The 27,500-nt window shown below is 46.3% G+C and overlaps 1 protein-coding gene across 1 annotated transcript in view; it reads left to right on the forward strand.

The window, feature by feature from the left end:
• LOC106574799 (protocadherin-17) overlaps positions 1-27,500 on the forward strand; it is a 167,913-nt gene that overhangs the window by 46,014 nt on the left and 94,399 nt on the right. Inside the window, exons 3-4 of the mRNA XM_045698419.1 lie at positions 17,761-17,819; positions 19,406-19,578. Coding sequence (XP_045554375.1) covers positions 17,761-17,819; positions 19,406-19,578 — 232 coding nt within the window. The remainder of the gene's footprint in view (positions 1-17,760; positions 17,820-19,405; positions 19,579-27,500) is intronic.

Raw genomic sequence — 27,500 nt, forward strand, 5'->3', positions numbered from 1 at the left:
CTGGAGCTTCACAAAGTCATGTTTTCTTCACCTCAAACAGCAAACAAACCAAGTTTTTTTTTACATCCATTGAGAATTACAGTAGTCTGTCATTGTATTTGAATGATCTTTCCAGCTCTTTCCCTTTCCATAACCACTCAGCGTGAAAGATGTCGTTCTCTGATCTAGTGGAAACGTTATGAAGTAGGCCCTGGTGATAACTTCTTATCCCTTGTTCAAACAGCCTCCAGCTGTGTCTGTCCCGAGCTCACTGGTCGGGAAACTCTGAGGGTCCAGAATATTTTATACAGTTACAAGGAGCTTCAGGCTAAACCCAAGTTAATAGTTAATACAATGTTTCAAGTTCATTGCAGACAGGCCATGTGTAGCCAATGTGATTTATAGGATATTTATTTTGATCAGGATATTTTCTACCTGCAGGCTGCAATGTTTTTTATTTGTTGGCTTTATGTCGGGCTATTTTTACATACCTGGTAATGGCAATAGAAGTCTGATTTCATCAAACAGTGAGCTTCAAGCATCAGACAAGCTCAGTGCATATAGTTGATTGGATTAAAGCACAGATTACTTTTCGGTCGACTAATTTTTATTTTAGTCGAGGACAGCCCTAGTGTGTGTGTGTGTGTGTGTGTGTGTGTGCGTGCGTGTGTGCGTGCGTGTGTGTGTGTGTGTGCGTGCGTGCGTGTGTGTGTGTGTGTGTGTGTGTGTGTGTGTGTGTGTGTGTGTGTGTGTGTGTGTGTGTGTGTGTGTCTGTGTGTCTGTGTGTCTGTGTGTGTGTGTGTGTGTGTGTGTGTGTGTGTGTGTGTGTGTGTGTGTGTGTGTGTGTCTGTGTGTGTGTGCGTGTCAGTGTGTGTGTGTGTGTGTGGTGGTGTGGGGGCTAATTCTAGAAGTGTCAATATACTTATCTCCCCAAGGACATCAAGCCCCCCCCCCCACCCCCCACGTATATTGGGTGTATTGAAGTGCATTGTGGGGGAAATTCCATTATTTTCTTTAGAGGAAAGGAGAGGAGACAGGAAGCACTTGAAAACACAACAAAACAATGAGGAGAAACCGAGAGAGAGAGGAAGTATTCAATCTCTCTGTCTGGAGTAGGAGAGACCCGTTGTTTCTCCTTAATTCATATTTCAGAAGTCTAGGCAGGTCAACCAGAGTCTTGGAGGAGGTATAGACACTTGTTCCTAAGGATTTGTGGGTAACTGATACTATTACTGAATGACTTGCCCTTACGTGGTTAAGCCAGCCAGCCCACTAACCATTAAAAGTCAAAGCCTTTGGTGTGTGTGTGTGTGTGTGTGTGTGTGTGTGTGTGTGTGTGTGTGTGTGTGTGTGTGTGTGTGTGTGTGTGTGTGTGTGTGTGTGTGTGTGTGTGTGTGTTAGTCATATCACAGACCATTTACATATTGGATTTATAATTTTTTGGACCCCTTGTTATTTAAACATGATTTGATAAAATAAAATATTGTATTTGGTATTTTACTACTATAGACCATAGACACATAATGAATAAAACATCCAGAAATGGCTGAAATAAATCAATCACCAGGAATACCTGTCCTAGATCGGTTTCAGACCAGATCAATACCTGTCCTAGATCGGTTTCAGACCAGATCAATACCTGTCCTAGATCGGTTTCAGACCAGATCAATACCTGTCCTAGATCGGTTTCAGACCAGATCAATACCTGTCCTAGATCGGTTTCAGACCAGATCAATACCTGTCCTAGATCGGTTTCAGACCAGATCAATACCTGTCCTAGATCGGTTTCAGACCAGATCAATACCTGTCCTAGATCGGTTTCAGACCAGATCAATACCTGTCCTAGATCGGTTTCAGACCTAAACGGTTTCAGACTGATTTTGTTTGTCTCCTGGTTTGACCAATAATGCTTCAGTTGGGCCGCTCTCCACCGACAGACGGATGAAGTGGACTGAGACATGCAGCACCATATGCAAAAACAACTGATATCTCCGAATTCAATTGACAGATTTTTGTTGATGTGGGATGTTAATTATTATGTTAATTAGATTGACGCCACGGATACAAATCAAAGTAACAGACGAGCTTAAGAAAATCTATTGTCTGCATTCTAAACGGCCCCCTATTCCCTATAAATAACACTGCTTTGTAGCGCACTATAGATGGAATGTGGAGCCGTTTGGGACACACCTATGCTCTGTATTAAGACGGTCTCTCTAAGGCATTCTGGGAATTAAGGGAATTATTCAATTAACTTAGTGAGGTGTGTGTGTGTGTGTGTGTGTGTGTGTGTGTGTGTGTGTGTGTGTGTGTGTGTGTGTGTGTGTGTGTGTGTGTGTGTGTGTGTGTGTGTGTGTGTGACTGTGTGTGACTGTGTGTGTGTGTGTGTGTGTGACTGTGTGTGTGTGACTGTGTGTGTGACTGTGTGTGTGTGTGTGTGTGTGTGTGACTGTGTGTGTGTGACTGTGTGTGTGACTGTGTGTGTGTGTGTGTGACTGTGTGTGTGACTGTGTGTGTGACTGTGTGTGTGTGTGACTGTGTGTGTGACTGTGTGTGTGTGTGTGTGTGTGTGTGTGTGTGTGTGTGTGTGTGTGTGTGTGTGTGTGTGTGTGTGTGTGTGTGTGTGTGTGTGTGTGCTGCCCCTGTCATCACCAAGCCTATCTCCCTGGGTCTGCTGCCCCTGTCATCACCAAGCCTATCTCCCTGGGTCTGCTGCCCCTGTCATCACCAAGCCTATCTCCCTGGGTCTGCTGCCCCTGTCATCACCTAGCCTGTCTCCCTGGGTCTGCTGCCCCTGTCATCACCAAGCCTATCTCCCTGGGTCTGCTGCCCCTGTCATCACCAAGCCTATCTCCCTGGGTCTGCTGCCCCTGTCATCACCAAGCCTATCTCCCTGGGTCTGCTGCCCCTGTCATCACCAAGCCTATCTCCCTGGGTCTGCTGCCCCTGTCATCACCAAGCCTATCTCCCTGGGTCTGCTGCCCCTGTCATCACCACGCCTATCTCCCTGGGTCTGCTGCCCCTGTCATCACCACGCCTATCTCCCTGGGTCTGCTGCCCCTGTCATCACCACGCCTGTCTCCCTGGGTCTGCTGCCCCTGTCATCACCACGCCTGTCTCCCTGGGTCTGCTGCCCCTGTCATCACCAAGCCTATCTCCCTGGGTCTGCTGCCCCTGTCATCACCACGCCTATCTCCCTGGGTCTGCTGCCCCTGTCATCACCACGCCTATCTCCCTGGGTCTGCTGCCCCTGTCATCACCAAGCCTATCTCCCTGGGTCTGCTGCCCCTGTCATCACCACGCCTGTCTCCCTGGGTCTGCTGCGACTAGATCGAGCTGCAACAAAACACTCAAACTGGACAATTTTATCTCAATCTCTTCATTCAAAGACTCAATCATGGACACTCTTACTGAGCGTTGTGGCTGCTTTGTGTGATGTATTGTTGTCTCTAGAGGCGAAAGAAACCCACACCTATTTAGGCGAGGTGCTGGCTAGCTGAGTGGAACACTTAAAAAAATAAAGGAGAACCTCACTCTCTAGGAGATGTATTGTTGTCTCTACCTTCTTTCCCTTTGTGCTGTTGTCTGTGCCCAACAATGTTTTATACCCTGTTTTGTGCTGCAGCCATGTTGTGCTGCTGCCATGTTGTGTTGCTACCATGTTGTTGTCATGTTGTGTTGCTACCATGTTGTTGTCATGTTGTGTTGCTGCCATGTTGTGTTTCTACCATGTTGTTGTCATGTTGTGTTGCTACCATGTTGTTGTCATGTTGTGTTGCTACCATGTTGTTGTCATGTTGTGTTGCTGCCATGTTGTTGTCATGTTGTGTTGCTACCATGTTGTTGTCATGTTGTGTTGCTACCATGTTGTTGTCATGTTGTGTTGCTACCATGTTGTTGTCATGTTGTGCTGTGTTGTCATGTGTTGCTGCCTTGCTATGTTGTTGTCTTAGGTCTCTCTTTATGTAGTGTTGTGTTGTCTCTCTTGTCGTGATTGTTGTTTTGTCCTATATTTTAATTAATTAATTTTATTTTTTAAATCCCAGCCCCCGTCCCTGCAGGAGGCCTTTTGCCTTTTGGTAGGCCGTCATTGTAAATCAGAATTAGTTGTTAACGGACTTGCCTTGTTAATTAAAGGTTCAGTAAATAAATAACTACATATAGCTGTTTTAATGAGCTGTAGTTTAGATATTTAAGGTCCTTCTCTAGAAGTTTATGACAGGAAATCAAGTTGAGCCTTCACTCTAATAATAATGACACAATTGGATGAAATACATTTTTACCTGCTGTAGGAAGGAAGTGAACTTTGATGGCATTTAGTTCACTTAAGCAGGGAGATTGATTGGTCTGGTAGACACAGGAAAACACAGAGGCACCTCATTTAATCTGATCACTTTCAAATGCTGTTCTTCTAGAACGGATTGATCAATGGTTTGTTTGTTAATTTCTCACTTCCTCTCTCCGCCTGTCCTTATCTGCTGTTCTATCACTCTGCCTCTTTGACTCTCTCTCTCTCTCTCTCTCTCTCTCTCTCTCTCTCTCTCTCTCTCTCTCTCTCTGTCTCTCTCTGTCTCTCCCTCTGCCTCATTGACTCTCTCTCTCTCTCTCTCTCTCTCTGTCTCTCTCTCTCTCTCCCTCTGCCTCTTTGACTCTCTCTCTCTCTGTCTCTCCCTCTCTCTCTCTCTCTGTCTCTCTCTGTCTCTCCCTCTGTCTCTCTTTGTCTCTCTGTCTCTCCCTCTCCCTCTCTCTCTTTGTCTCTCCCTCTACCTCTCCCTCTCTCTCCATTTCCTGTCAGTAAACATAGAGGTTGGTTCAGTTCCCTGGGTATATATGACATGTGATGTATATCTCAGAGAATACCTTAGTTCAGTTGGCAGACAGACAAGGTTAGGTAGGATTTACTTCCACATACACCTTGGGACTTACACACACACACACACGCATGCACGCATACACGCACGCACGCACGCCCGCGCACACACACACACACGCACACGCGCACACACACACACACACACTCAAGTTTGGGAACATTGCATCTCTCTTGTCCTATTTGTCTCAATGGGAGTGCTGTCTGCCTGGCCACTCTTAGAAACACTGTTTCAGTCACACTGGGACTACAGAAATAGACTACTACTGTCTCTGTTCACACACACACACACACACACACACACACACACACACACACACACACACACACACACACACACACACACACACACACACACACTGCTCTCTCTCTCTATTAGCTGTCTGTGACTCTAATGCTCTCTCAGTCCCCTGACCCTAGACCTGTCCACTTACCTCTCCTCTCCTCTCCTCTCCTCTCCTCTCCTCTCCTCTCCTCTCCTCTCCTCTCCTCTCCTCTCCTCTCCTCTCCTCTCCTCTCCTCTCCTCTCCTCTCCTCTCCTCTCCTCTCCTCTCTTCTCATCCCCTCTCATCCCCTCTTGTGTCCTGACCTCTCCTCTCCCCTCCTCTCCCCTCTCCCCATCTCCTACAGTAGAACCTCCTCTGGTGGTTTCTACTGTAAATCTTCAATAGCCCCGTGTCTCTGCTATGTGGCCCAGTCCCATTCCCAGCCATGTATATCTATATCCATCTCTCTGTGTCTCCTGGGTTCAGAAAGGAGGAATCTTCCTGTCCAAGTACTTTGTGTCCAAGTACTGTATAATGAAGGCAATATTGACACACACACACACACACACACACACACACACACACACACACACACACACACACACACACACACACACACACACACACACACACACACACACACACACACACACTAGGAGGGCCATATTGGCAGTAGTGTTGCATTTATTGGCTGGGCTGTATTGGCAGAAGATATGACCTGATACATGACATCAACAGGAAGAGGAAGTACTAGTGGAGATAGAACTGGGCTGTAATTGGTAGAAGATATGACCTGATACATGACATCAACAGGAAGAGGAAGTACTAGTGGAGATAGAACTGGGCTGTAATTGGTGGATTGGACAGCTCTAGAGCTTCCTAATGTCTATTTCATTGGCCAGAGAGAAGCTATGCACATTAAGACAGTAACTATGTTTTTAGTGACTAAGGTGATATATATATTTATTTAACCTTTATTTATCCAATCAATTAAGAATAAGTTGTTATTTGCAATGACAGCCTGGTTATTTGGTGGCAACAGCAGAGGCAGGTGACTGACCTAGTAGTGTATATTGTCTTTTTGTTGTGCCTCTGTTGTCCCCAGATTGCCATGGTAACAGACACTATGTGAGGTGGTTCAGAAAGTCAGTTATTGTTGTCATGTTCCAAAGTCGGTCGGTCGGTCCAAAAGTCAACGGTTAAAACTGACGTCCTTGTCATGATGGGATGTTCATACGTCTGACAAGGTCATTTTTTTTTTACAAAGATCTATGAAGGACCATTGAGATGTTACTGTGAGGTTTGTGGTGTTTAGATGGGGTATAAATCCACTCCCATGATACCCTGTTCTCCATGGTACCCTGTTCTCCATGATACCCTGTTCTCCATGGTAGCCTGTTCTCCATGATACCCTGTTCTCCATGGTACCCTGTTCTCCATGATACCCTGTTCTCCATGGTAGACTGTTCTCCATGGTAGCCTGTTCTCCATGGTAGACTGTTCTCCATGATACCCTGTTCTCCATGATACCCTGTTCTCCATGGTACCCTGTTCTCCATGGTAGACTGTTCTCCATGGTAGCCTGTTCTCCATGGTAGCCTGTTCTCCATGGTAGACTGTTCTCCATGGTAGACTGTTCTCCATGATACCCTGTTCTCCATGGTAGACTGTTCTCCATGGTACCCTGTTCTCCATGGTACCCTGTTCTCCATGGTACCCTGTTCTCCATGGTAGACTGTTCTCCATGGTACCCTGTTCTCCATGGTAGACTGTTCTCCATGGTACCCTGTTCTCCATGATACCCTGTTCTCCATGGTACCCTGTTCTCCATGGTAGACTGTTCTCCATGGTACCCTGTTCTCCATGATACCCTGTTCTCCATGGTAGACTGTTCTCCATGGTAGCCTGTTCTCCATGGTAGCCTGTTCTCCATGGTAGCCTGTTCTCCATGATACCCTGTTCTCCATGGTACCCTGTTCTCCATGGTAGACTGTTCTCCATGGTACCCTGTTCTCCATGGTACCCTGTTCTCCATGATACCCTGTTCTCCATGATACCCTGTTCTCCATGGTACCCTGTTCTCCATGGTAGACTGTTCTCCATGGTAGCCTGTTCTCCATGGTAGCCTGTTCTCCATGATACCCTGTTCTCCATGGTAGACTGTTCTCCATGGTAGCCTGTTCTCCATGGTAGCCTGTTCTCCATGATACCCTGTTCTCCATGGTAGCCTGTTCTCCATGGTAGACTGTTCTCCATGGTAGCCTGTTCTCCATGGTAGCCTGTTCTCCATGATACCCTGTTCTCCATGGTAGCCTGTTCTCCATGGTAGACTGTTCTCCATGATACCCTGTTCTCCGTGGTACCCTATTCTCCATAGTACCCTGTTCTCCATGATACCCTGTTCTCCATGGTACCCTGTTCTCCATGGTACCCTGTTCTCCATGATACCCTGTTCTCCATGGTAGCCTGTTCTCCATGATACCCTGTTCTCCATGGTACCCTGTTCTCCATGGTAGCCTGTTCTCCATGGTAGCCTGTTCTCCATGGTAGACTATTCTCCATGATACCCTGTTCTCCATGGTACCCTGTTCTCCATGGTACCCTGTTCTCCATGGTAGACTGTTCTCCATGATACCCTGTTCTCCATGGTACCCTGTTCTCCATGGTACCCTTTTCTCCATGGTAGACTGTTCTCCATGATACCCTGTTCTCCATGGTACCCTGTTCTCCATGGTAGACTGTTCTCCATGATACCCTGTTCCCCATGGTAGACTATTCTCCATGATACCCTGTTCTCCATGGTACCCTTTTCTCCATGGTAGACTGTTCTCCATGGTACCCTGTTCTCCATGGTACCCTGTTCTCCATGATACCCTGTTCTCCATGGTACCCTGTTCTCCATGGTAGCCTGTTCTCCATGGTAGCCTGTTCTCCATGGTAGACTGTTCTCCATGGTACCCTGTTCTCCATGATACCCTGTTCTCCATGGTACCCTGTTCTCCATGGTAGACTGTTCTCCATGGTACCCTGTTCTCCATGGTAGACTGTTCTCCATGGTACCCTGTTCTCCATGGTACCCTGTTCTCCATGGTACACTGTTCTCCATGGTACCCTGTTCTCCATGGTAGCCTGTTCTCCATGGTAGCCTGTTCTCCATGGTAGCCTGTTCTCCATGATACCCTGTTCTCCATGGTACCCTCTTCTCCATGGTAGACTGTTCTCCATGGTAGCCTGTTCTCCATGGTAGCCTGTTCTCCATGGTAGCCTGTTCTCCATGATACCCTGTTCTCCATGGTAGCCTGTTCTCCATGGTAGACTGTTCTCCATGATACCCTGTTCTCCGTGGTACCCTATTCTCCATAGTACCCTGTTCTCCATGATACCCTGTTCTCCATGGTACCCTGTTCTCCATGGTACCCTGTTCTCCATGATACCCTGTTCTCCATGGTACCCTGTTCTCCATGGTAGCCTGTTCTCCATGGTAGACTGTTCTCCATGGTAGACTGTTCTCCATGGTACCCTGTTCTCCATGGTAGACTGTTCTCCATGATACCCTGTTCTCCATGTTACCCTGTTCTCCATGGTAGCCTGTTCTCCATGGTAGCCTGTTCTCCATGGTAGACTGTTCTCCATGGTACCCTGTTCTCCATGGTAGCCTGTTCTCCATGGTAGCCTGTTCTCCATGGTAGACTGTTCTCCATGGTACCCTGTTCTCCATGGTAGACTGTTCTCCATGGTAGCCTGTTCTCCATGGTAGACTGTTCTCCATGGTACCCTGATTCTCCATGGTAGACTGTTCTCCATGATACCCTGTTCTCCATGGTACCCTGTTCTCCATGGTACCCTTTTCTCCATGGTAGACTGTTCTCCATGATACCCTGTTCTCCATGGTACCCTGTTCTCCATGGTAGACTGTTCTCCATGGTACCCTGTTCTCCATGGTAGACTGTTCTCCATGATACCCTGTTCCCCATGGTAGACTATTCTCCATGGTACCCTGTTCTCCATGGTAGACTGTTCTCCATGGTACCCTGTTCTCCATGGTACCCTGTTCTCCATGGTACCCTGTTCTCCATGGTAGCCTGTTCTCCATGGTAGACTGTTCTCCATGGTAGCCTGTTCTCCATGGTAGCCTGTTCTCCATGATACCCTGTTCTCCATGGTAGCCTGTTCTCCATGGTAGACTGTTCTCCATGGTAGCCTGTTCTCCATGGTAGCCTGTTCTCCATGGTAGCCTGTTCTCCATGGTAGCCTGTTCTCCATGATACCCTGTTCTCCATGGTAGCCTGTTCTCCATGGTAGACTGTTCTCCGTGGTACCCTGTTCTCCGTGGTACCCTATTCTCCATAGTACCCTGTTCTCCATGATACCCTGTTCTCCATGGTACCCTGTTCTCCATGGTACCCTGTTCTCCATGGTAGCCTGTTCTCCATGGTAGCCTGTTCTCCATGGTAGACTGTTCTCCATGGTACCCTGTTCTCCATGGTAGACTGTTCTCCATGGTAGACTGTTCTCCATGGTAGCCTGTTCTCCATGGTAGACTGTTCTCCATGATACCCTGTTCTCCATGGTACCCTGTTCTCCATGGTAGACTGTTCTCCATGGTACCCTGTTCTCCATGGTAGACTATTCTCCATGATACCCTGTTCTCCATGGTAGCCTGTTCTCCATGGGCCCTGGTCTAAAGTAGTGCACCAAACAGGGAAAAGGGTTTCATTTGGGACACTGACTAATCAGACAAAGACAGTGAGAGCCCAGCCTCCAACTCAATATCTGACTACCAGAGAAACAGGCTTGAATGGAGGTAGAGGATGAATCACAGAACAAGAATGAGAGAGAGGAGAGGAGTCTGTTTTGTCAGAATTGAAAATGGCCTTCAAACTCATCTGTCCTCTCTTCCTCTCTCTCCTGCATTTCAAAGGACTGCAGGCAATTATTATTTCAATGCCAAACAATTTCAACCATTTTGTATTATTAGATTGTACCCTTTGATATGGCTGCTTGAGAGAGAGATAGAGAGAGAGAGGTTCAGGTGGATATGTATATATATATATATATATATATATATATATATATATATATATATATAGTCAGAGAGAGAGAGAGGGGTTCAGGTGGATATAGAGAGAGAGCGTGTTTGACAAAGGAACTAAAGGTCACGACCTTCACATGCCCCCGCATTCTGCAGCTCTGTATGTGTCTACTGAGCCATGCTGCACACACACACACACACACACACACACACACACACACACACACACACACACACACACACACACACACACACACACACACACACACACACACACACACCTCGTTCCATACGTGCTGTTGAAATACCACACATTGACTCCCTAATATCAAGAGCATGTGAAGACCTCTAGGAGTGGTATCTGTCTGTCTCTGTGAAGAACTCTAGGAGTGGTATATATCTGTCTCTCTGTGAAGAACTCTAGGAGTGATATCTGTCTGTCTCTCTGGGAAGAACTCTAGGAGTGGTATCTGTCTGTCTCTCTGGGAAGAACTCTAGGAGTGGTATCTGTCTGTCTCTCTGTGAAGAACTCTAGGAGTGATATCTGTCTGTCTCTCTGGAAAGAACTCTAGGAGTGGTATCTGTCTGTCTCTCTGGGAAGAACTCTAGGAGTGGTATCTGTCTGTCTCTCTGTGAAGAACTCTAGGAGTGGTATCGGTCTGTCTCTCTGTGAAGAACTCTAGGAGTGATATCTGTCTGTCTCTCTGTGAAGACTTCTAGGAGTGGTATCTGTCTGTCTCTCTGTGAAGAACTCTAGGAGTAGTATCTGTCTGTCTCTCTGGGAAGAACTCTAGGAGTGGTATCTGTCTGTCTCTCTGTGAAGAACTCTAGGAGTGGTATCTGTCTGTCTCTCTGTGAAGACTTCTAGGAGTGGTATCTGTCTGTCTCTCTGTGAAGAACTCTAGGAGTGGTATCTGTCTGTCTGTCTCTCTGGGAAGAACTCTAGGAGTGGTATCTGTCTGTCTCTCTGTGAAGAACTCTAGGAGTGGTATCTGTCTGTCTCTCTGTGAAGAACTCTAGGAGTGGTATCTGTCTGTCTCTCTGTGAAGAACTCTAGGAGTGGTATCTGTCTGTCTCTCTGTGAAGAACTCTAGTGGTGGTATCTGTCTGTCTCTCTGGGAAGAACTCTAGGAGTGGTATCTGTCTGTCTATCTGTGAAGAACTCTAGGAGTGGTATCTGTCTGTCTCTCTGTGAAGAACTCTAGGAGTGGTATCTGTCTGTCTCTCTGTGAAGAACTCTAGGAGTGGTATCTGTCTGTCTCTGTGAAGAACTCTAGGAGTGGTATCTGTCTGTCTCTCTGTGAAGACCTCTAGGAGTGGTATCTGTCTGTCTCTCTGTGAAGACCTCTAGGAGTGGTATCTGTCTGTCTCTCTGTGAAGACTTCTAGGAGTGGTCTGTCTCTCTGTGACATTTACTGCTAAGGATTCCAGAAGATGAACATTTCTGTCGTGATGAAATTCTTGGCAAGACTCCAGATTGCAGTTTTAAACAGGTGTGATTTGATGCCTTGAGATGAAAATATTTCTGGTAATTAGCTCAGTAAGAAAGACAGAACACTTTTATCCATTAAAAGTCTTGTTATTTTCACCCACTGTGTTCCAAAGAGATTCAGTCATTTGATATCTTCATGATGATTATTTTGTGACATTTATAAAAAAAAATATAAGACATTCGACTCCGCAGCATCAAAGATACTGTTGGCTGGACAGGAAACTGGAAACCATGGCTTTTGTCTTGAAACAAAATGTCACCCTATCCCCTATGTAGTGTCCAATGGGCCCTGGTCCAAAGTAGTGCACTATGGCTACGGGGATAACAGGTCAGATATATATCTGAAACCATTCAACTGAAATGGGTCTTCCTCATTTAACCCTCTGAATCAGAGAGGTGGGGGGGCTGCCTTAGTCAACATCCATGTTATCAACACCCGGGGAACAGTGGATTAACTGCCTCGCTCAGGAGCACAACGACAGATTTGTACCTTGTCAGTCCGGGGATTCGATCCAGCAACCTTTAGGTTACTGGCCCAGCGTTCCTACCCTCCAGGATAGCTGCCACCCCTCACAGGAACCTAAGGTCTGTTTTTCTTTAACTGTCTGGTCCTCTCTGATCTCTGAGCTGCTCCAGGCAACCTTTTCATTAACACGGCTAATTAGAATGATTAGAGAGGTTAATATGACTGATAATGGCTGAGGAGAGGTGGAGGGAGGGAGGGGACAGAGGGAGGGAGAGAGAGAAGTAAAGGCTGAGAGAGAGAGAAGAGAAAGAGGGGGGAGGTGGATAAAGAGACAGAGAGAGAGAGAGTGAGTGCATTGACCTCCTGTTCAGTCTCTCCATTCAGTGTTTAGGATGTCGATACTGTCTGGACCACGTCTGGGAGTTGGGACCCAGTCTCCTCCTCTCTCCATCCCTTCCATCTCCCCTCCCTCCCCCTTTCCTCATTGACTCTGAGCCACAGAGCAAATACGCTGCAGCAACATTGACGCAACATTGACGGGACGGACAATCGAGACACCCCAGAGAGAGAGAGAGGGGTAGATTTAGAGGGAGAAAGAGAGTGAGATACAGAGAGAGAGAGAGACAGCGAGAGAGACAGAGAGAGAGACAGAGAGAGAGAGACAGCGTGAGATAGAGCGACAGATAGAGAGAGATAGACAGAGAGAGAGTGATAGATTTAGAGGGAGAAAGACAGTGAGATGCAGAGAGAGAGAGACGGAGAGAGAGACAGAGAGAGTGAGATAGAGACAGACAGAGTTGGAGAGAGAGAAAGAGAGATAGAAAGAGAGACAGAGAGAGAGAGAGAGGGATAGATTTAGAGGAAGAGAGTGAGATACAGCGAGAGAGGGGAAGAGAGACAGTCCTGGCTCCAGTTTATCTGATTCTGGGATGTCAGAACATCTACACTGGGTGTATAAAACATTAAGAACACCTGCCCTTTCCACTATAATTGAGAATTTCAATAAGCATTTCTCTACGGCTGGCCATGCTTTCCACCTGGCTACCCCTACCCCGGTCAACTGCCCGGCACCCTCCACAGCAACCCGCCAAAGCCCCCACCATTTCTCCTTCACCCAAATCCAGATAGCTGATCTTCTGAAAGAGCTGCAAAATCTGGACCCATACAAATCAGCCGGGCTAGACAATCTGGACCCTCTCTTTCTAAGATTATCTGCCGAAATTGTTGCAACCCCTATTACTAGCCTGTTCAACCTCTCTTTTGTATCGTCTGAGATTCCCAAAGATTGGAAAGCTGTCGCGGTCATCCCCCTCTTCAATGGGGGAGACACTCTAGACCCAAACTGTTACAGACCTATATCTATCTAAGGTCTTCGAAAGCCAAGTCAACAAACAGATTAGCGACCATTTCGAATCCCACTGTACCTTCTCCGCTATGCAATCTGGTTTCAGAGCTGGTCATGGGTGCACCTCAGCCACGCTCAAGGTCCTAAACGATATCTTAACCACCATCGATAAGAGACATTACTGTGCAGCCGTATTCATCAACCTGGCCAAGGCTTTCGACTCTGTCAATCACCACATTCTTATTGGCAGACTCAACAGCCTTGGTTTCTCAAATGATTGCCTCGCCTGGTTCACCAACTACTTCTCTGATAGAGTTCAGTGTGTCAAATCAGAGGGCCTGTTGTCCGGACCTCTAGCAGTCTCTATGGGGGTGCCACAGGGTTCAATTCTCGGGCCGACTCTCTTCTCTGTATACATCAATGATGTCGCTCTTGCTGCTGGTGATTCTCTGATCCACCTCTACGCAGACGACACCATTCTGTATACATCTGGCCCTTCTTTGGACACTGTGTTTAGTAACCTCCAATGCCATACAACTCTCCTTCCGTGGCCTCCAACTGCTCTTAAATACAAGTAAAACTAAATTCATGCTATTCAACCGTTCGCTGTCTGCACCTGCTCGCCCGTCCAGCATCACTACTCTGGACGGCTCTGACTTAGAATACGTGGACAACTACAAATACCTAGGTGTCTGGTTAGACTGTAAACTCTCCTTCCAGACACACATTAAGCATCTCCAATCCAGAATTAAATCTAGAATCGGCTTCCTATTTCGCAACAAAGCATCCTTCACTCCTGCTGCCAAACATACCCTCGTAAAACTGACCATCCTACCGATCCTCGACTTCGGCGATGTCATTTACAAAATATCCCCCAACACTCTACTCAACAAATTGGATGCAGTCTATCACAGTGCCATCCGTTTTGTCACCAAAGCCCCATATACTACCCATCACTGCGACCTGTACGCTCTCGTTGGCTGGCCCTCGCTTCACACTCGTCGCCAAACCCACTGGCTCCAGGTCATCTATAAGTCTCTGATAGGTAAGGCCCCGCCTTATCTCAGCTCACTGGTCACCATAGCAGCACCCACCCGTAGCATGCGCTCCAGCAGGTATATCTCACTGGTCACCCCCAAAGCCAATTCCTCCTTTGGCCGCCTTTCCTTCCAGTTCTCTGCTGCCAATGACTGGAATGAATTGCAAAAATCACTGAAGCTGGAGACTCATATCTCCCTCACTAGCTTTAAGCACCAGCTGTCAGAGCAGCTCACATATCACTGCACCTGTACATAGCCCATCTGTAAACAGCCCATCCAACTACCTCATCCCCTTATTGTATTTATTTATTTATCTTGCTCCTTTGCACCCCAGTACTTGCACATTCATCTTCTGCACATCAATCACTCTAGTGTCTAATTGGTATATTGTAATTACTTCGCCACCATGGCCTATTTTATTGCCTTACCTCCCTTATCTTACCTCATTTGCACTCACAGTATATAGATTTTCTTCAACTGTATTATTGACTGTATATTTGTTTATTCCATGTGTAACTCTGTGTTGTTGTTTGTGTCGCCCTGCTTTGCTTTATCTTGGCCAGGTCGCAGTTGTAAATGAGAACTTGTTCTCAACTTGCCTACCTGGTTAAATAAAGGTGAAATAAAATAAATAAATAAAATGACCGGTGACTGAAAGCTATGACCCCTTATTGATCAGTCTAGGTGAAGGGGAGGAGACAGGTTAAAGAAGGATTTTTAAGCCTTGAGACAGTTGAGGCATGGATTGTGTATGTGTGCCATTCAGAGGATGAATGGGAAAGACAAAAGATTTAAGTGCCTTTGAACAGTGTATGGTAGTAGGTGCCAGGCACATCTGTTTGTGTCAAGAACTGCAACGCTGCTGGGTTTTTCACACTCAACAGTTTCCCGTGTGTATCAAGAATGTTCCACCACCCAAAGGACATCCAGCCAACTTGACACGACTGTGGGAAGCTTTGGAGTCAACATGGGCCAGCATCCCTGTGAAACACTTTAGACTTCTTGTAGAGACCATGTTCTGACGAATTTAGGACGTTCTAGAGGCAATCAGATCAGTTATTTTACCACAGGGAACAGGGTGTTGTTTTAGATAACCTAGGAGTTAGACATCACCTTAACATAATGCTCTGTCTGATGAACTAACTAACCAACCAACACGTCCTGGAACTGACTCTCTGCCTGGGTGGTTACAATGTAGTCATGTGACATATCTCTTTATTCCATATTAAACCCATTGTTACATGATCAGAATGTGTTGATACATTACATATCTCTTTATTCCATATTAAACCCATTGTTACATGATCAGAATGTGTTGATACATTACATATCTCTTTATTCCATATTAAACCCATTGTTACATGATCAGAATGTGCTGATACATTACATATCTCTTTATTCCATATTAAACCCATTGTTACATGATCAGAATGTGCTGATACATTACATATCTCTTTATTCCATATTAAACCCATTGTTACATGATCAGAATGTGTTGATACAGTTAAAGTCGGAAGTTTACATACACTTAGGTTGGAGTCATTAAAACTCATTTTTCAACCACTCCACACATTTCTTGTTAACAAACTATAGATTTGGCAAGTCGGTTAGGACATCTACTGTGTGCATGACACAAGTCATTTTTCCAACAATTGTTTACAGACAGATTATTTCACTTATAATTCACTGTATCACAATTCCAGTGGGTCAGAAGTTTACATACACTAAGTTGACTGCCTTTATACAGCTTGGAAAATTCGGGTGATGTCATGGCTTTAGAAGCATCTGATAGGCTAATTGACATTATTTGAGTCAATTGGAGGTGTACCTGTTGATGTATTTCAAGGCCTACCTTCAAAATCAGTGCCTCTTTGCTTGACATCATGGGAAAATCAAAAGAAATCAGCCAAGACCTCAGAAAAAAATTGTAGACCTCCACAAGTCTGGTTCATCCTTGGGAGCAATTTCCAAACGCCTGAAGTTACCACGTTCATCTGTACAAACAATAGTACACAAGTATAAACACCATGGGACTACGCAGCCGTCAAACCGCTCAGGAAGGAGACACGTTCTGTCTCCTAGAGATGAACGTACTTTGGTGTGAAAAGTGCAAATCAATCCCAGAACAACAGCAAAGGACCTGGTGAAAACTCTGGAGGAAACAGGCACAAAATGATCTATATCCACAGTAAAACGAGTCCTATATCGACATAACCTGAAAGGCCGCTCAGCAAGGAAGAAGCCACTGCTCCAAAACCACCATAAAAAGCCAGACTACGGTATGCAAATCCACATGAGGACAAAGATTGTTATTTTTGGAGAAATGTCCTCTGGTCTGATGAAACAAAAATAGCACTGTTTGGCCATAATGACCATCGTTATGTTTGGAGGAAAAAGAGGGATGCTTGCAAGCCGAAGAACACCATCCCAACCGTGAAGCACGGGGGTGGCAGCATCATGTTGTGGGGGTGCTTTAGGGAAGGAGGTACTGGTGCACTTCACAAAATAGATGGCATCATGAGGGAGGGAAATTATGTGGCTATATTGAAGCAACATCTCAAGACATCAGTCAGGAAGTTAAAGCTTGGTCGCAAATGGGTCTTCCAAATGGACAATGACCCCAAGCATACTTCCAAAGTTGTAGCAAAATGGCTTAAGGACAACAAAGTCAAGGTATTGGAGTGGCCATCACAAAGCCCTGACCTCAATCCAATAGAACATTTGTGGGCAGAACTGAAAAAGCATGTGCGAGCAAGGAGGCCTACAAACCTGACTCAGTTACTCCAGCTCAGTCAGGAGGAATGGGCCAAAATTCACCCAACTTATTGTAGGAAGCTTGTGGAAGGCTACCTGAAACGTTTGACCCAAGTTAAACAATTTAAAGGCAATGCTACCAAATACTAATTGAGTGTATGCAAACTTCTGACCCACTGGGAATGTGATGAAAGAAATAAAAGCTTAAATAAATAATTTTCTCTACTATTATTCTGACATTTCACATTCTTAAAATAAAGTGGTGATCCTAACTGACCTAAGAATGGACATTTTGACTAGGATTAAATGTCAGGAATTGTGAAAAACTGAGTTTAAATGTATTTGGCTAAGGTGTATGTAAACTTCCGACTTCAACTGTACATTCCATTTAGCAGGGTTCAGGTGTAGCACAACACCGACAGGGGACACGTTTGGGTGTAACACAACACCGACAGGGGACACGTTTGGGTGTAAGACAACACGTTGTAAACTCTCTCCTCTCTCCGTTCTTCACAGACAGACAATTTTCCCGCTGAGCCCAATTACATGGGCAGCAGGCAGCAGTTTGTTCAAAGGTAAGGACTCATCACGAATCACAATAGTCTATATGCTTTACAGTTATAACCAGATCCTATACTAGTACTGTACCCTAACCCTTTATAGTTAGAACCAGATCCTATACTAGTACTGTACCCTAACCCTTTATAGTTATAACCAGATCCTATACTAGTACTGTACCCTAACCCTTTATAGTTATAACCAGATCCTATACTAGTACTGTACCCTAACCCTTTATAGTTAGAACCAGATCCTATACTAGTACTGTACCCTAACCGTTTATAGTTATAACCAGATCCTATACTAGTACTGTACCCTAACCCTTTATAGTTATAACCAGATCCTATACTAGTACTGTACCCTAACCCTTTATAGTTAGAACCAGATCCTATACTAGTACTGTACCCTAACCCTTTATAGTTATAACCAGATCCTATACTAGTACTGTACCCTAACCCTTTATAGTTATAACCAGATCCTATACTAGTACTGTACCCTAACCCTTTATAGTTATAACCAGATCCTATACTAGTACTGTACCCTAACCCTTTACAGTTATAACCAGATCCTATACTAGTACTGTACCCTAACCCTTTATAGTTATAACCAGATCCTATACTAGTACTGTACCCTAACCCTTTATAGTTATAACCAGATCCTATACTAGTACTGTACCCTAACCCTTTATAGTTATAACCAGATCCTATACTAGTACTGTACCCTAACCCTTTATAGTTATAACCAGATCCTATACTAGTACTGTACCCTAACCCTTTATAGTTATAACCAGATCCTATACTAGTACTGTACCCTAACCCTTTATAGTTATAACCAGATCCTATACTAGTACTGTACCCTAACCGTTTATAGTTATAACCAGATCCTATACTAGTACTGTACCCTAACCCTTTATAGTTATAACCAGATCCTATACTAGTACTGTACCCTAACCCTTTATAGTTATAACCAGATCCTATACTAGTACTGTACCCTAACCCTTTACAGTTATAACCAGATCCTATACTAGGACTGTACCCTAACCCTTTACAGTTATAACCAGATCCTATACAAATACTGTACCCTAACCCTTTACAGTTATAACCAGATCCTATACTAGTACTGTACCCTAACCCTTTATAGTTATAACCAGATCCTATACTAGTACTGTACCCTAACCCTTTACAGTTATAACCAGATCCTATACAAATACTGTACCCTAACCCTTTATAGTTATAACCAGATCCTATACTAGTACTGTACCCTAAATGGTTAGGGTACAGTACTAGTAAAGGATCTGGTTATAACTGTAAAGGGTTAGGGTTCAGTACTAGTAAAGGAAACCTAACCCAAAACCTAACCCTAAACCTATCCCTAAAGCCTAACCCTAAACCTAAGCCTGAACCCTAAACCTAACCCTAAACCTAAACCTAACCCTAAACCCTAAACCTAACCCTAAACCCTAAACCTAACCCTAAACCTAACCCTAAACCTAACCCTAAACCTAACCCTAAACCCTAACCCTAAACCCTAAACCTAAACCTAACCCTAAACCCTAAACCCTAACCCTATATATTTATATCTTTAATTGTTTCTTGTCCTGTAGCAGCTCGACATTCAAGGACCCAGAGCGAGCCAGCCTTAGAGACAGTGGTCATGGCGATAGTGATCAGGCCGATAGCGACCAGGACACTAATAAAGGCTCCTGCTGCGACATGTCGGCCAAGGAGGCTCTGAAGATGAAGGCTACAGGAGTTAAACCACCTCCTCTGGAACAGGGTGAGTCCTCGTTACCTTGTTACTCTTCACCGTCAGATTCTGACATGATCACCTCCTTCTATTATGAAGTCAGCCTTGTCTGAGTCTGGAAGGATCTGCTGTTTCTGTAGCATTACGTAGCCTGATGTACAAGTAACCTCCCTGGACAGGACGCTAGTTTATCTCTTGTTTCTGTAGCGTTACGTAGCTTGATGTACAAGTAACCTCCCTGGACAGGATGCTAGTTTATCTCCTGTTTCTGTAGCGTTACGTAGCTTGATGTACAAGTAACCTCCCTGGACAGGATGCTAGTTTATCTCCTGTTTCTGTAGCGTTACGTAGCTTGATGTACAAGTAACCTCCCTGGACAGGACGCTAGTTTATCTCTTGTTTCTGTAGCGTTACGTAGCTTGATGTACAAGTAACCTCCCTGGACAGGACGCTAGTTTATCTCCTGTTTCTGTAGCGTACGTAGCTTGATGTACAAGTAACCTCCCTGGACAGGATGCTAGTTTATCTCCTGTTTCTGTAGCGTTACGTAGCTTGATGTACAAGTAACCTCCCTGGACAGGATGCTAGTTTATCTCCTGTTTCTGTAGCGTTACGTAGCTTGATGTACAAGTACCCTCCCTGGACAGGATGCTAGTTTATCTCCTGTTTCTGTAGCGTTACGTAGCTTGATGTACAAGTAACCTCCCTGGACAGGACGCTAGTTTATCTCTTGTTTCTGTAGCGTTACGTAGCTTGATGTACAAGTAACCTCCCTGGACAGGACGCTAGTTTATCTCCTGTTTCTGTAGCGTACGTAGCTTGATGTACAAGTAACCTCCCTGGACAGGATGCTAGTTTATCTCCTGTTTCTGTAGCGTTACGTAGCTTGATGTACAAGTAACCTCCCTGGACAGGACGCTAGTTTATCTCTTGTTTCTGTAGCGTTACGTAGCTTGATGTACAAGTAACCTCCCTGGACAGGACGCTAGTTTATCTCCTGTTTCTGTAGCGTTACGTAGCTTGATGTACAAGTAACCTCCCTGGACAGGACGCTAGTTTATCTCCTGTTTCTGTAGCGTTACGTAGCTTGATGTACAAGTAACCTCCCTGGACAGGACGCTAGTTTATCTCCTGTTTCTGTAGCGTTACGTAGCTTGATGTACAAGTACTCTCCCTGGACGCTAGTCTATCTCCTGTTTCTGTAGTGTTAGCTAGCTTGATGTACAAGTAACCTCCCTGGACAGGATGCTAGTTTATCTCCTGTTTCTGTGGTGTTAGCTAGCTTGATGTGCAAGTAACCTCCCTGGATGCTAGTCTATCTCCTGTTTCTGTAGTGTTAGGTAATGATTTACAAGTAAACTCCCTGGATGCTAGTCTATCTCCTGTTTCTGTAGTGTTAGATAATGATATACATGTAAACTCCCTCGACAGGACGCTAGTCTGTCGCAGGGCCTTAGTTGGCATAGTCACAAAATGGCGGTCTGAAATTCCCTTCCTTGAAGATAAATGTTATGGGCATTAAACCGCTCCCTTCTGAAGCAGGGTGAATCTTATTTTTAGTTCTAGTTGACAATCTGATGAGAAACCCTTCTATTCTGGAGGCATACTGTACTGGCTTTCGCAAAATGGCAGTTTGGATTCTGTTTCCCTTTTTCAATCTGACATGATCAACCCTTTGAGAAGATGTTCTTGTCAGTCCTCATTCAGTTTACAATCTGAGACTCTGACATCAACACCTTCTATTCTGAAGATGGTTGGCATAGTCACAACATGGCGATTGGTTCTTCCCTTCCATGGTCCCTCCCCTCAGCCTCTCTTCTCCTTCTGGCTCTTCCATGGTCCCTCCTCTCCCCTCAGCCTCTCTTCTCCTTCTGGCTCTTCCATGGTCCCTCCCCTCAGCCTCTCTTCTCCTTCTGGCTCTTCCATGGTCCCTCCCCTCATCCTCTCTTCTCCTTCTGGCTCTTCCATGGTCCCTCCTCTCCCCTCAGCCTCTCTTCTCCTTCTGGCTCTTCCATGGTCCCTCCCCTCAGCCTCTCTTCTCCTTCTGGCTCTTCCATGGTCCCTCTTCTCAGCCTCTCTTCTCCTTCTGGCTCTTCCATGGTCCCTCCTCTCCCCTCAGCCTCTCTTCTCCTTCTGGCTCTTCCATGGTCCCTCCCCTCAGCCTCTCTTCTCCTTCTGGCTCTTCCATGGTCCCTCCCCTCAGCCTCTCTTCTCCTTCTGGCTCTTCCATGGTCCCTCCTCTCCCCTCAGCCTCTCTTCTCCTTCTGGCTCTTCCATGGTCCCTCCCCTCAGCCTCTCTTCTCCTTCTGGCTCTTCCATGGTCCCTCCCCTCAGACTCACCTCTCCTTCCCGCTTTTGCACACTTTGTCTTCCTCTTCATCACTTTCCATTTTTCTTTTATCCCCCCACCTTATTCCTCCCCCCCTCTGTTTTTCCTCATCATCTCGTTTTCACGTCTTTGTTTGCCCTCTCTCTCTCCCTTCCTTCCTCCCCCCTCTCTCTCTCTCTCTTCCTTCCTTCCTCCCCCCTCTCTCTCTTCCTTCCTTCCTTCCTTCCTCCCCCTCTCTCTCTGTGTGTATTCCAGCCACGTTGTCAGTTTATCAAAGCAGACAAGCCCATTATGTTTTTATAAGCCCAACCACTTTCCCCTTTCCATTTAGACCCTGTCCTCTCTCCCTCCCTTCCACCCCTCCCTCCCTCCCCTCCACCCCTACTGCGCTCCTCCTCTCCCTCACTCCTCTCATTCGCCGGCAGCAGTGTGATTGTGTAAAAGTTTTATAATGGAACAAGGGAAAGGACTTAGCATGCGGCAGGCAGACGATGTAAAATCCTGCGTAGCTGATTAAATATGAATAATTATTCTAAGCGCTGTTGGTAGGGCAGATTACACATGACATGTGTAGAACCATAACGCTGGAGAGTCTCCTACTCAGCCCTCTATCTCCCCTGTGTTCTGCTCTGCCAACGGATGGAGAGGTGGAGCACGGAGGAGAGGGAGGATACATAGAGGGATGATGAAGGGATGTAGTCCTCTGAGTTATGGTAGTAGTTAGGATCCTAGTGTTTCAGTTGAGGACAGGAGATAGAGAGATGATGAGGAGGGAGGATAAGAAGGGCTGTAGTCTCCTGAGATATGGTAGTAGTTAGGATCCTAGTGTTTCAGTTGAGGACAGGAGATAGAGAGATGATGAGGAGGGAGGATAAGAAGGGATGTAGTCTCCTGAGATATGGTAGTAGTTAGGATCCTAGTGTTTCAGTTGAGGACAGGAGATAGAGAGATGATGAGGAGGGAGGATAAGAAGGGCTGTAGTCTCCTGAGATATGGTAGTAGTTAGGATCCTAGTGTTTCAGTAGAGGACAGGAGATAGAGAGATGATGAGGAGGGAGGATAAGAAGGGATGTAGTCTCCTGAGATATGGTAGTAGTTAGGATCCTAGTGTTTCAGTTGAGGACAGGAGATAGAGAGATGATGAGGAGGGAGGATAAGAAGGGCTGTAGTCTCCTGAGATATGGTAGTAGTTAGGATCCTAGTGTTTCAGTTGAGGACAGGAGATGGAGGGAGGATAGAAGGGATGTAGTCTCCTGAGTTATGGTAGTAGTTAGGATCCTAGTGTTTCAGTAGAGGACAGGAGATAGAGAGATGATGAGGAGGGAGGATAAGAAGGGATGTAGTCTCCTGAGATATGGTAGTAGTTAGGATCCTAGTGTTTCAGTAGAGGACAGGAGATAGAGAGATGATGAGGAGGGAGGATAGAAGGGATGTAGTCTCCTGAGTTATGGTAGTAGTTAGGATCCTAGTGTTTCAGTTGAGGAAAGGAGATGGAGGGAGGATAGAAGGGATGGAGCCTCCTGAGATATGGTAGTAGTTAGGATCCTAGTGTTTCAGTAGAGGACAGGAGATGGAGGGAGGATAGAGGTATGTAGTCTCCTGAGTTATGGTAGTAGTTAGGATCCTAGTGTTTCAGTTGAGGACAGGAGATGGAGGGAGGATAGAGGGATGTAGTCTCCTGAGTTATGGTAGTAGTTAGGATCCTAGTGTTTCAGTTGAGGAAAGGAGATGGAGGGAGGATAGAAGGGATGGAGCCTCCTGAGATATGGTAGTAGTTAGGATCCTAGTGTTTCAGTAAAGGACAGGAGATGGAGGGAGGATAGAGGGATGTAGTCTCCTGAGTTATGGTAGTAGTTAGGATCCTAGTGTTTCAGTTGAGGAAAGGAGATGGAGGGAGGATAGAGGTATGTAGTCTCCTGAGATATGGTAGTAGTTAGGATCCTAGTGTTTCAGTAAAGGACAGGAGATGGAGGGAGGATAGAGGGATGTAGTCTCCTGAGTTATGGTAGTAGTTAGGATCCTAGTGATTCAGTAAAGGATAGAAGAGATGTGGTTTATGTATGCCGTGTCTTACTGAGTAATAGAACACTAGATGGTAGATGCTTTCGATGTCCTGGTGTTCTGTCGCCTGGTGTTCTGATGCCTGGTGTTCTGATGCCTGGTGTTCTGATGCCTGGTGTTCTGTCGCCTGGTGTTCTGATGCCTAGTGTTCTGATTCCTGGTGTTCTGATGCCTGGTGTTCTGATGCCTGGTGTTCTGATGCCTGGTGTTCTGATGCCTGGTGTTCTGTCGCCTGGTGTTCTGATGCCTAGTGTTCTGATTCCTGGTGTTCTGATGCCTGGTGTTCTGTCGCCTGGTGTTCTGATGCCTGGTGTTCTGATGCCTGGTGTTCTGATGCCTGGTGTTCTGATGCCTGGTGTTCTGATGCCTGGTGTTCTGATGCCTGGTGTTCTGTCGCCTGGTGTTCTGATGCCTGGTGTTCTGATGCCTGGTGTTCTGATGCCTGGTGTTCTGATGCCTGGTGTTCTGATTCCTGGTGTTCTGATGCCTGGTGTTCTGATGCCTGGTGTTCTGATGCCTGGTGTTCTGATGCCTGGTGTTCTGTCGCCTGGTTTTCTGATGCCTGGTGTTCTGATGCCTGGTGTTCTGTCGCCTGGTGTTCTGATGCCTGGTGTTCTGTCGCCTGGTGTTCTGTCGCCTGGTGTTCTGATGCCTGGTGTTCTGATGCCTGGTGTTCTGATGCCTGGTGTTCTGATGCCTGGTGTTCTGTCGCCTGGTGTTCTGATGCCTGGTGTTCTGATGCCTGGTGTTCTGTCGCCTGGTGTTCTGATGCCTGGTGTTCTGATGCCTGGTGTTCTGATGCCTGGTGTTCTGATGACTGGTGTTCTGATGCCTGGTGTTCTGATGCCTGGTGTTCTGATGCCTGGTGTTCTGATGCCTGGTGTTCTGATTCCTGGTGTTCTGTCGCCTGGTGTTCTGATGCCTGGTGTTCTGATGCCTGGTGTTCTGATGCCTGGTGTTCTGATGCCTGGTGTTCTGATGCCTGGTGTTCTGATGCCTGGTGTTCTGATGCCTGGTGTTCTGATTCCTGGTGTTCTGATGCCTGGTGTTCTGATGCCTGGTGTTCTGATGCCTGGTGTTCTGATGCCTGGTGTTCTGTCGCCTGGTTTTCTGATGCCTGGTGTTCTGATGCCTGGTGTTCTGTCGCCTGGTGTTCTGATGCCTGGTGTTCTGTCGCCTGGTGTTCTGTCGCCTGGTGTTCTGATGCCTGGTGTTCTGATGCCTGGTGTTCTGATGCCTGGTGTTCTGATGCCTGGTGTTCTGTCGCCTGGTGTTCTGATGCCTGGTGTTCTGATGCCTGGTGTTCTGATGCCTGGTGTTCTGATGCCTGGTGTTCTGATGCCTGGTGTTCTGATGCCTGGTGTTCTGTCGCCTGGTGTTCTGATGCCTGGTGTTCTGATGCCTGGTGTTCTGATGCCTGGTGTTCTGATGCCTGGTGTTCTGTCGCCTGGTGTTCTGATGCCTGGTGTTCTGATGCCTGGTGTTCTGATGCCTGGTGTTCTGATGCCTGGTGTTCTGATGCCTGATGTTCTGATGCCTGGTGTTCTGATGCCTGGTGTTCTGATGCCTGGTGTTCTGATGCCTGGTGTTCTGATGCCTGGTGTTCTGATGCCTGGTGTTCTGTCGCCTGGTGTTCTGATGCCTGGTGTTCTGATGCCTGGTGTTCTGATGCCTGGTGTTCTGATTCCTGGTGTTCTGTCGCCTGGTGTTCTGATGCCTGGTGTTCTGATGCCTGGTGTTCTGATGCCTGGTGTTCTGATGCCTGGTGTTCTGATTCCTGGTGTTCTGTCGCCTGGTGTTCTGATTCCTGGTGTTCTGATGCCTGGTGTTCTGATGCCTGGTGTTCTGATGCCTGGTGTTCTGATGCCTGGTGTTCTGATGCCTGGTGTTCTGTCGCCTGGTTTTCTGATGCCTGGTGTTCTGATGCCTGGTGTTCTGTCGCCTGGTGTTCTGATGCCTGGTGTTCTGTCGCCTGGTGTTCTGTCGCCTGGTGTTCTGATGCCTGGTGTTCTGATGCCTGGTGTTCTGATGCCTGGTGTTCTGATGCCTGGTGTTCTGTCGCCTGGTGTTCTGATGCCTGGTGTTCTGATGCCTGGTGTTCTGATGCCTGGTGTTCTGATGCCTGGTGTTCTGATGCCTGGTGTTCTGTCGCCTGGTGTTCTGATGCCTGGTGTTCTGATGCCTGGTGTTCTGATGCCTGGTGTTCTGATGCCTGGTGTTCTGTCGCCTGGTGTTCTGATGCCTGGTGTTCTGATGCCTGGTGTTCTGATGCCTGGTGTTCTGATGCCTGGTGTTCTGATGCCTGATGTTCTGATGCCTGGTGTTCTGATGCCTGGTGTTCTGATGACTGGTGTTCTGATGCCTGGTGTTCTGATGCCTGGTGTTCTGATGCCTGGTGTTCTGATGCCTGGTGTTCTGTCGCCTGGTGTTCTGATGCCTGGTGTTCTGATGCCTGGTGTTCTGATGCCTGGTGTTCTGATTCCTGGTGTTCTGTCGCCTGGTGTTCTGATGCCTGGTGTTCTGATGCCTGGTGTTCTGATGCCTGGTGTTCTGATGCCTGGTGTTCTGATTCCTGGTGTTCTGTCGCCTGGTGTTCTGATGCCTGGTGTTCTGATGCCTGGTGTTCTGATGCCTGGTGTTCTGATGCCTGGTGTTCTGATGCCTGGTGTTCTGATGCCTGGTGTTCTGATGCCTATATGCAGACAGTACTGCATACTGTACAGTGCTGTCTGTCTGTCTGTCTGTCTGTCTGTCTGTCTGTCTGTCTGTCTGTCTGTCTGTCTGTCTGTCTGTCTGTCTGTCTGTCTGTCTGTCTGTCTGTCTGTCTGTCTGCCTGTCTTAACAGCGTTTGTCTCTCCATTGGGTTTTACATCAGAGAAAACACTACATTGACAAGAGGAATTGGCCAATTAAAGGCGGCCATATGTTTCCCATTTTAAAAATGTACTAATTTAATCGTCCATGAGAACGATTCAGAGTAATAGATGGAAATGATGGAAACATTTATGTGACGATGCTTATGACAAAATGGGGTTTTGCACAGTCGAACATGTCCAGGCGCGTAACCTTCATCTGCTCCAGGGGCGCAGTACTACTATGGCTGATCCTGTATAACAACACATTACACTGCACCTATCATACCACTATGGCTGACCCTGTACAACAACACCTATCATACTATGGCTGACCCTGTACAACAACACCTATCTATAAAATAACACACATGGAGTCATGGAGTAACCCAAAAAAAGTATTTTACATTTTAGATTCTTCAAAGTAGCCACCCTTTGCTTTGATGACAGCTTTACACTCTCTTGGCATTCTCTCAACCAACTTCATGATTCATTGGTTGTTCACTTGGTATTCTATTCTCTCTCTCTCTCTCTCTCTCTCTCTCTCTCTCTCTCTCTCTCTCTATGTCTTTACCTCATTCTCCTCTCTCTTTCTGTCTTTACCTCATTCTGCTCTCGCTCTTTCTCTCTCTCTCTGTCTTTACCTCATTCTGCTCTCTCTCTGTCTTTACCTCATTCTGCTCTCTCTCTGTCTTTACCTCATTCTGCTC

Source organism: Salmo salar, chromosome ssa16, assembly GCF_905237065.1.
Source record: "Salmo salar chromosome ssa16, Ssal_v3.1, whole genome shotgun sequence".
NCBI lineage: Eukaryota > Metazoa > Chordata > Actinopteri > Salmoniformes > Salmonidae > Salmo > Salmo salar.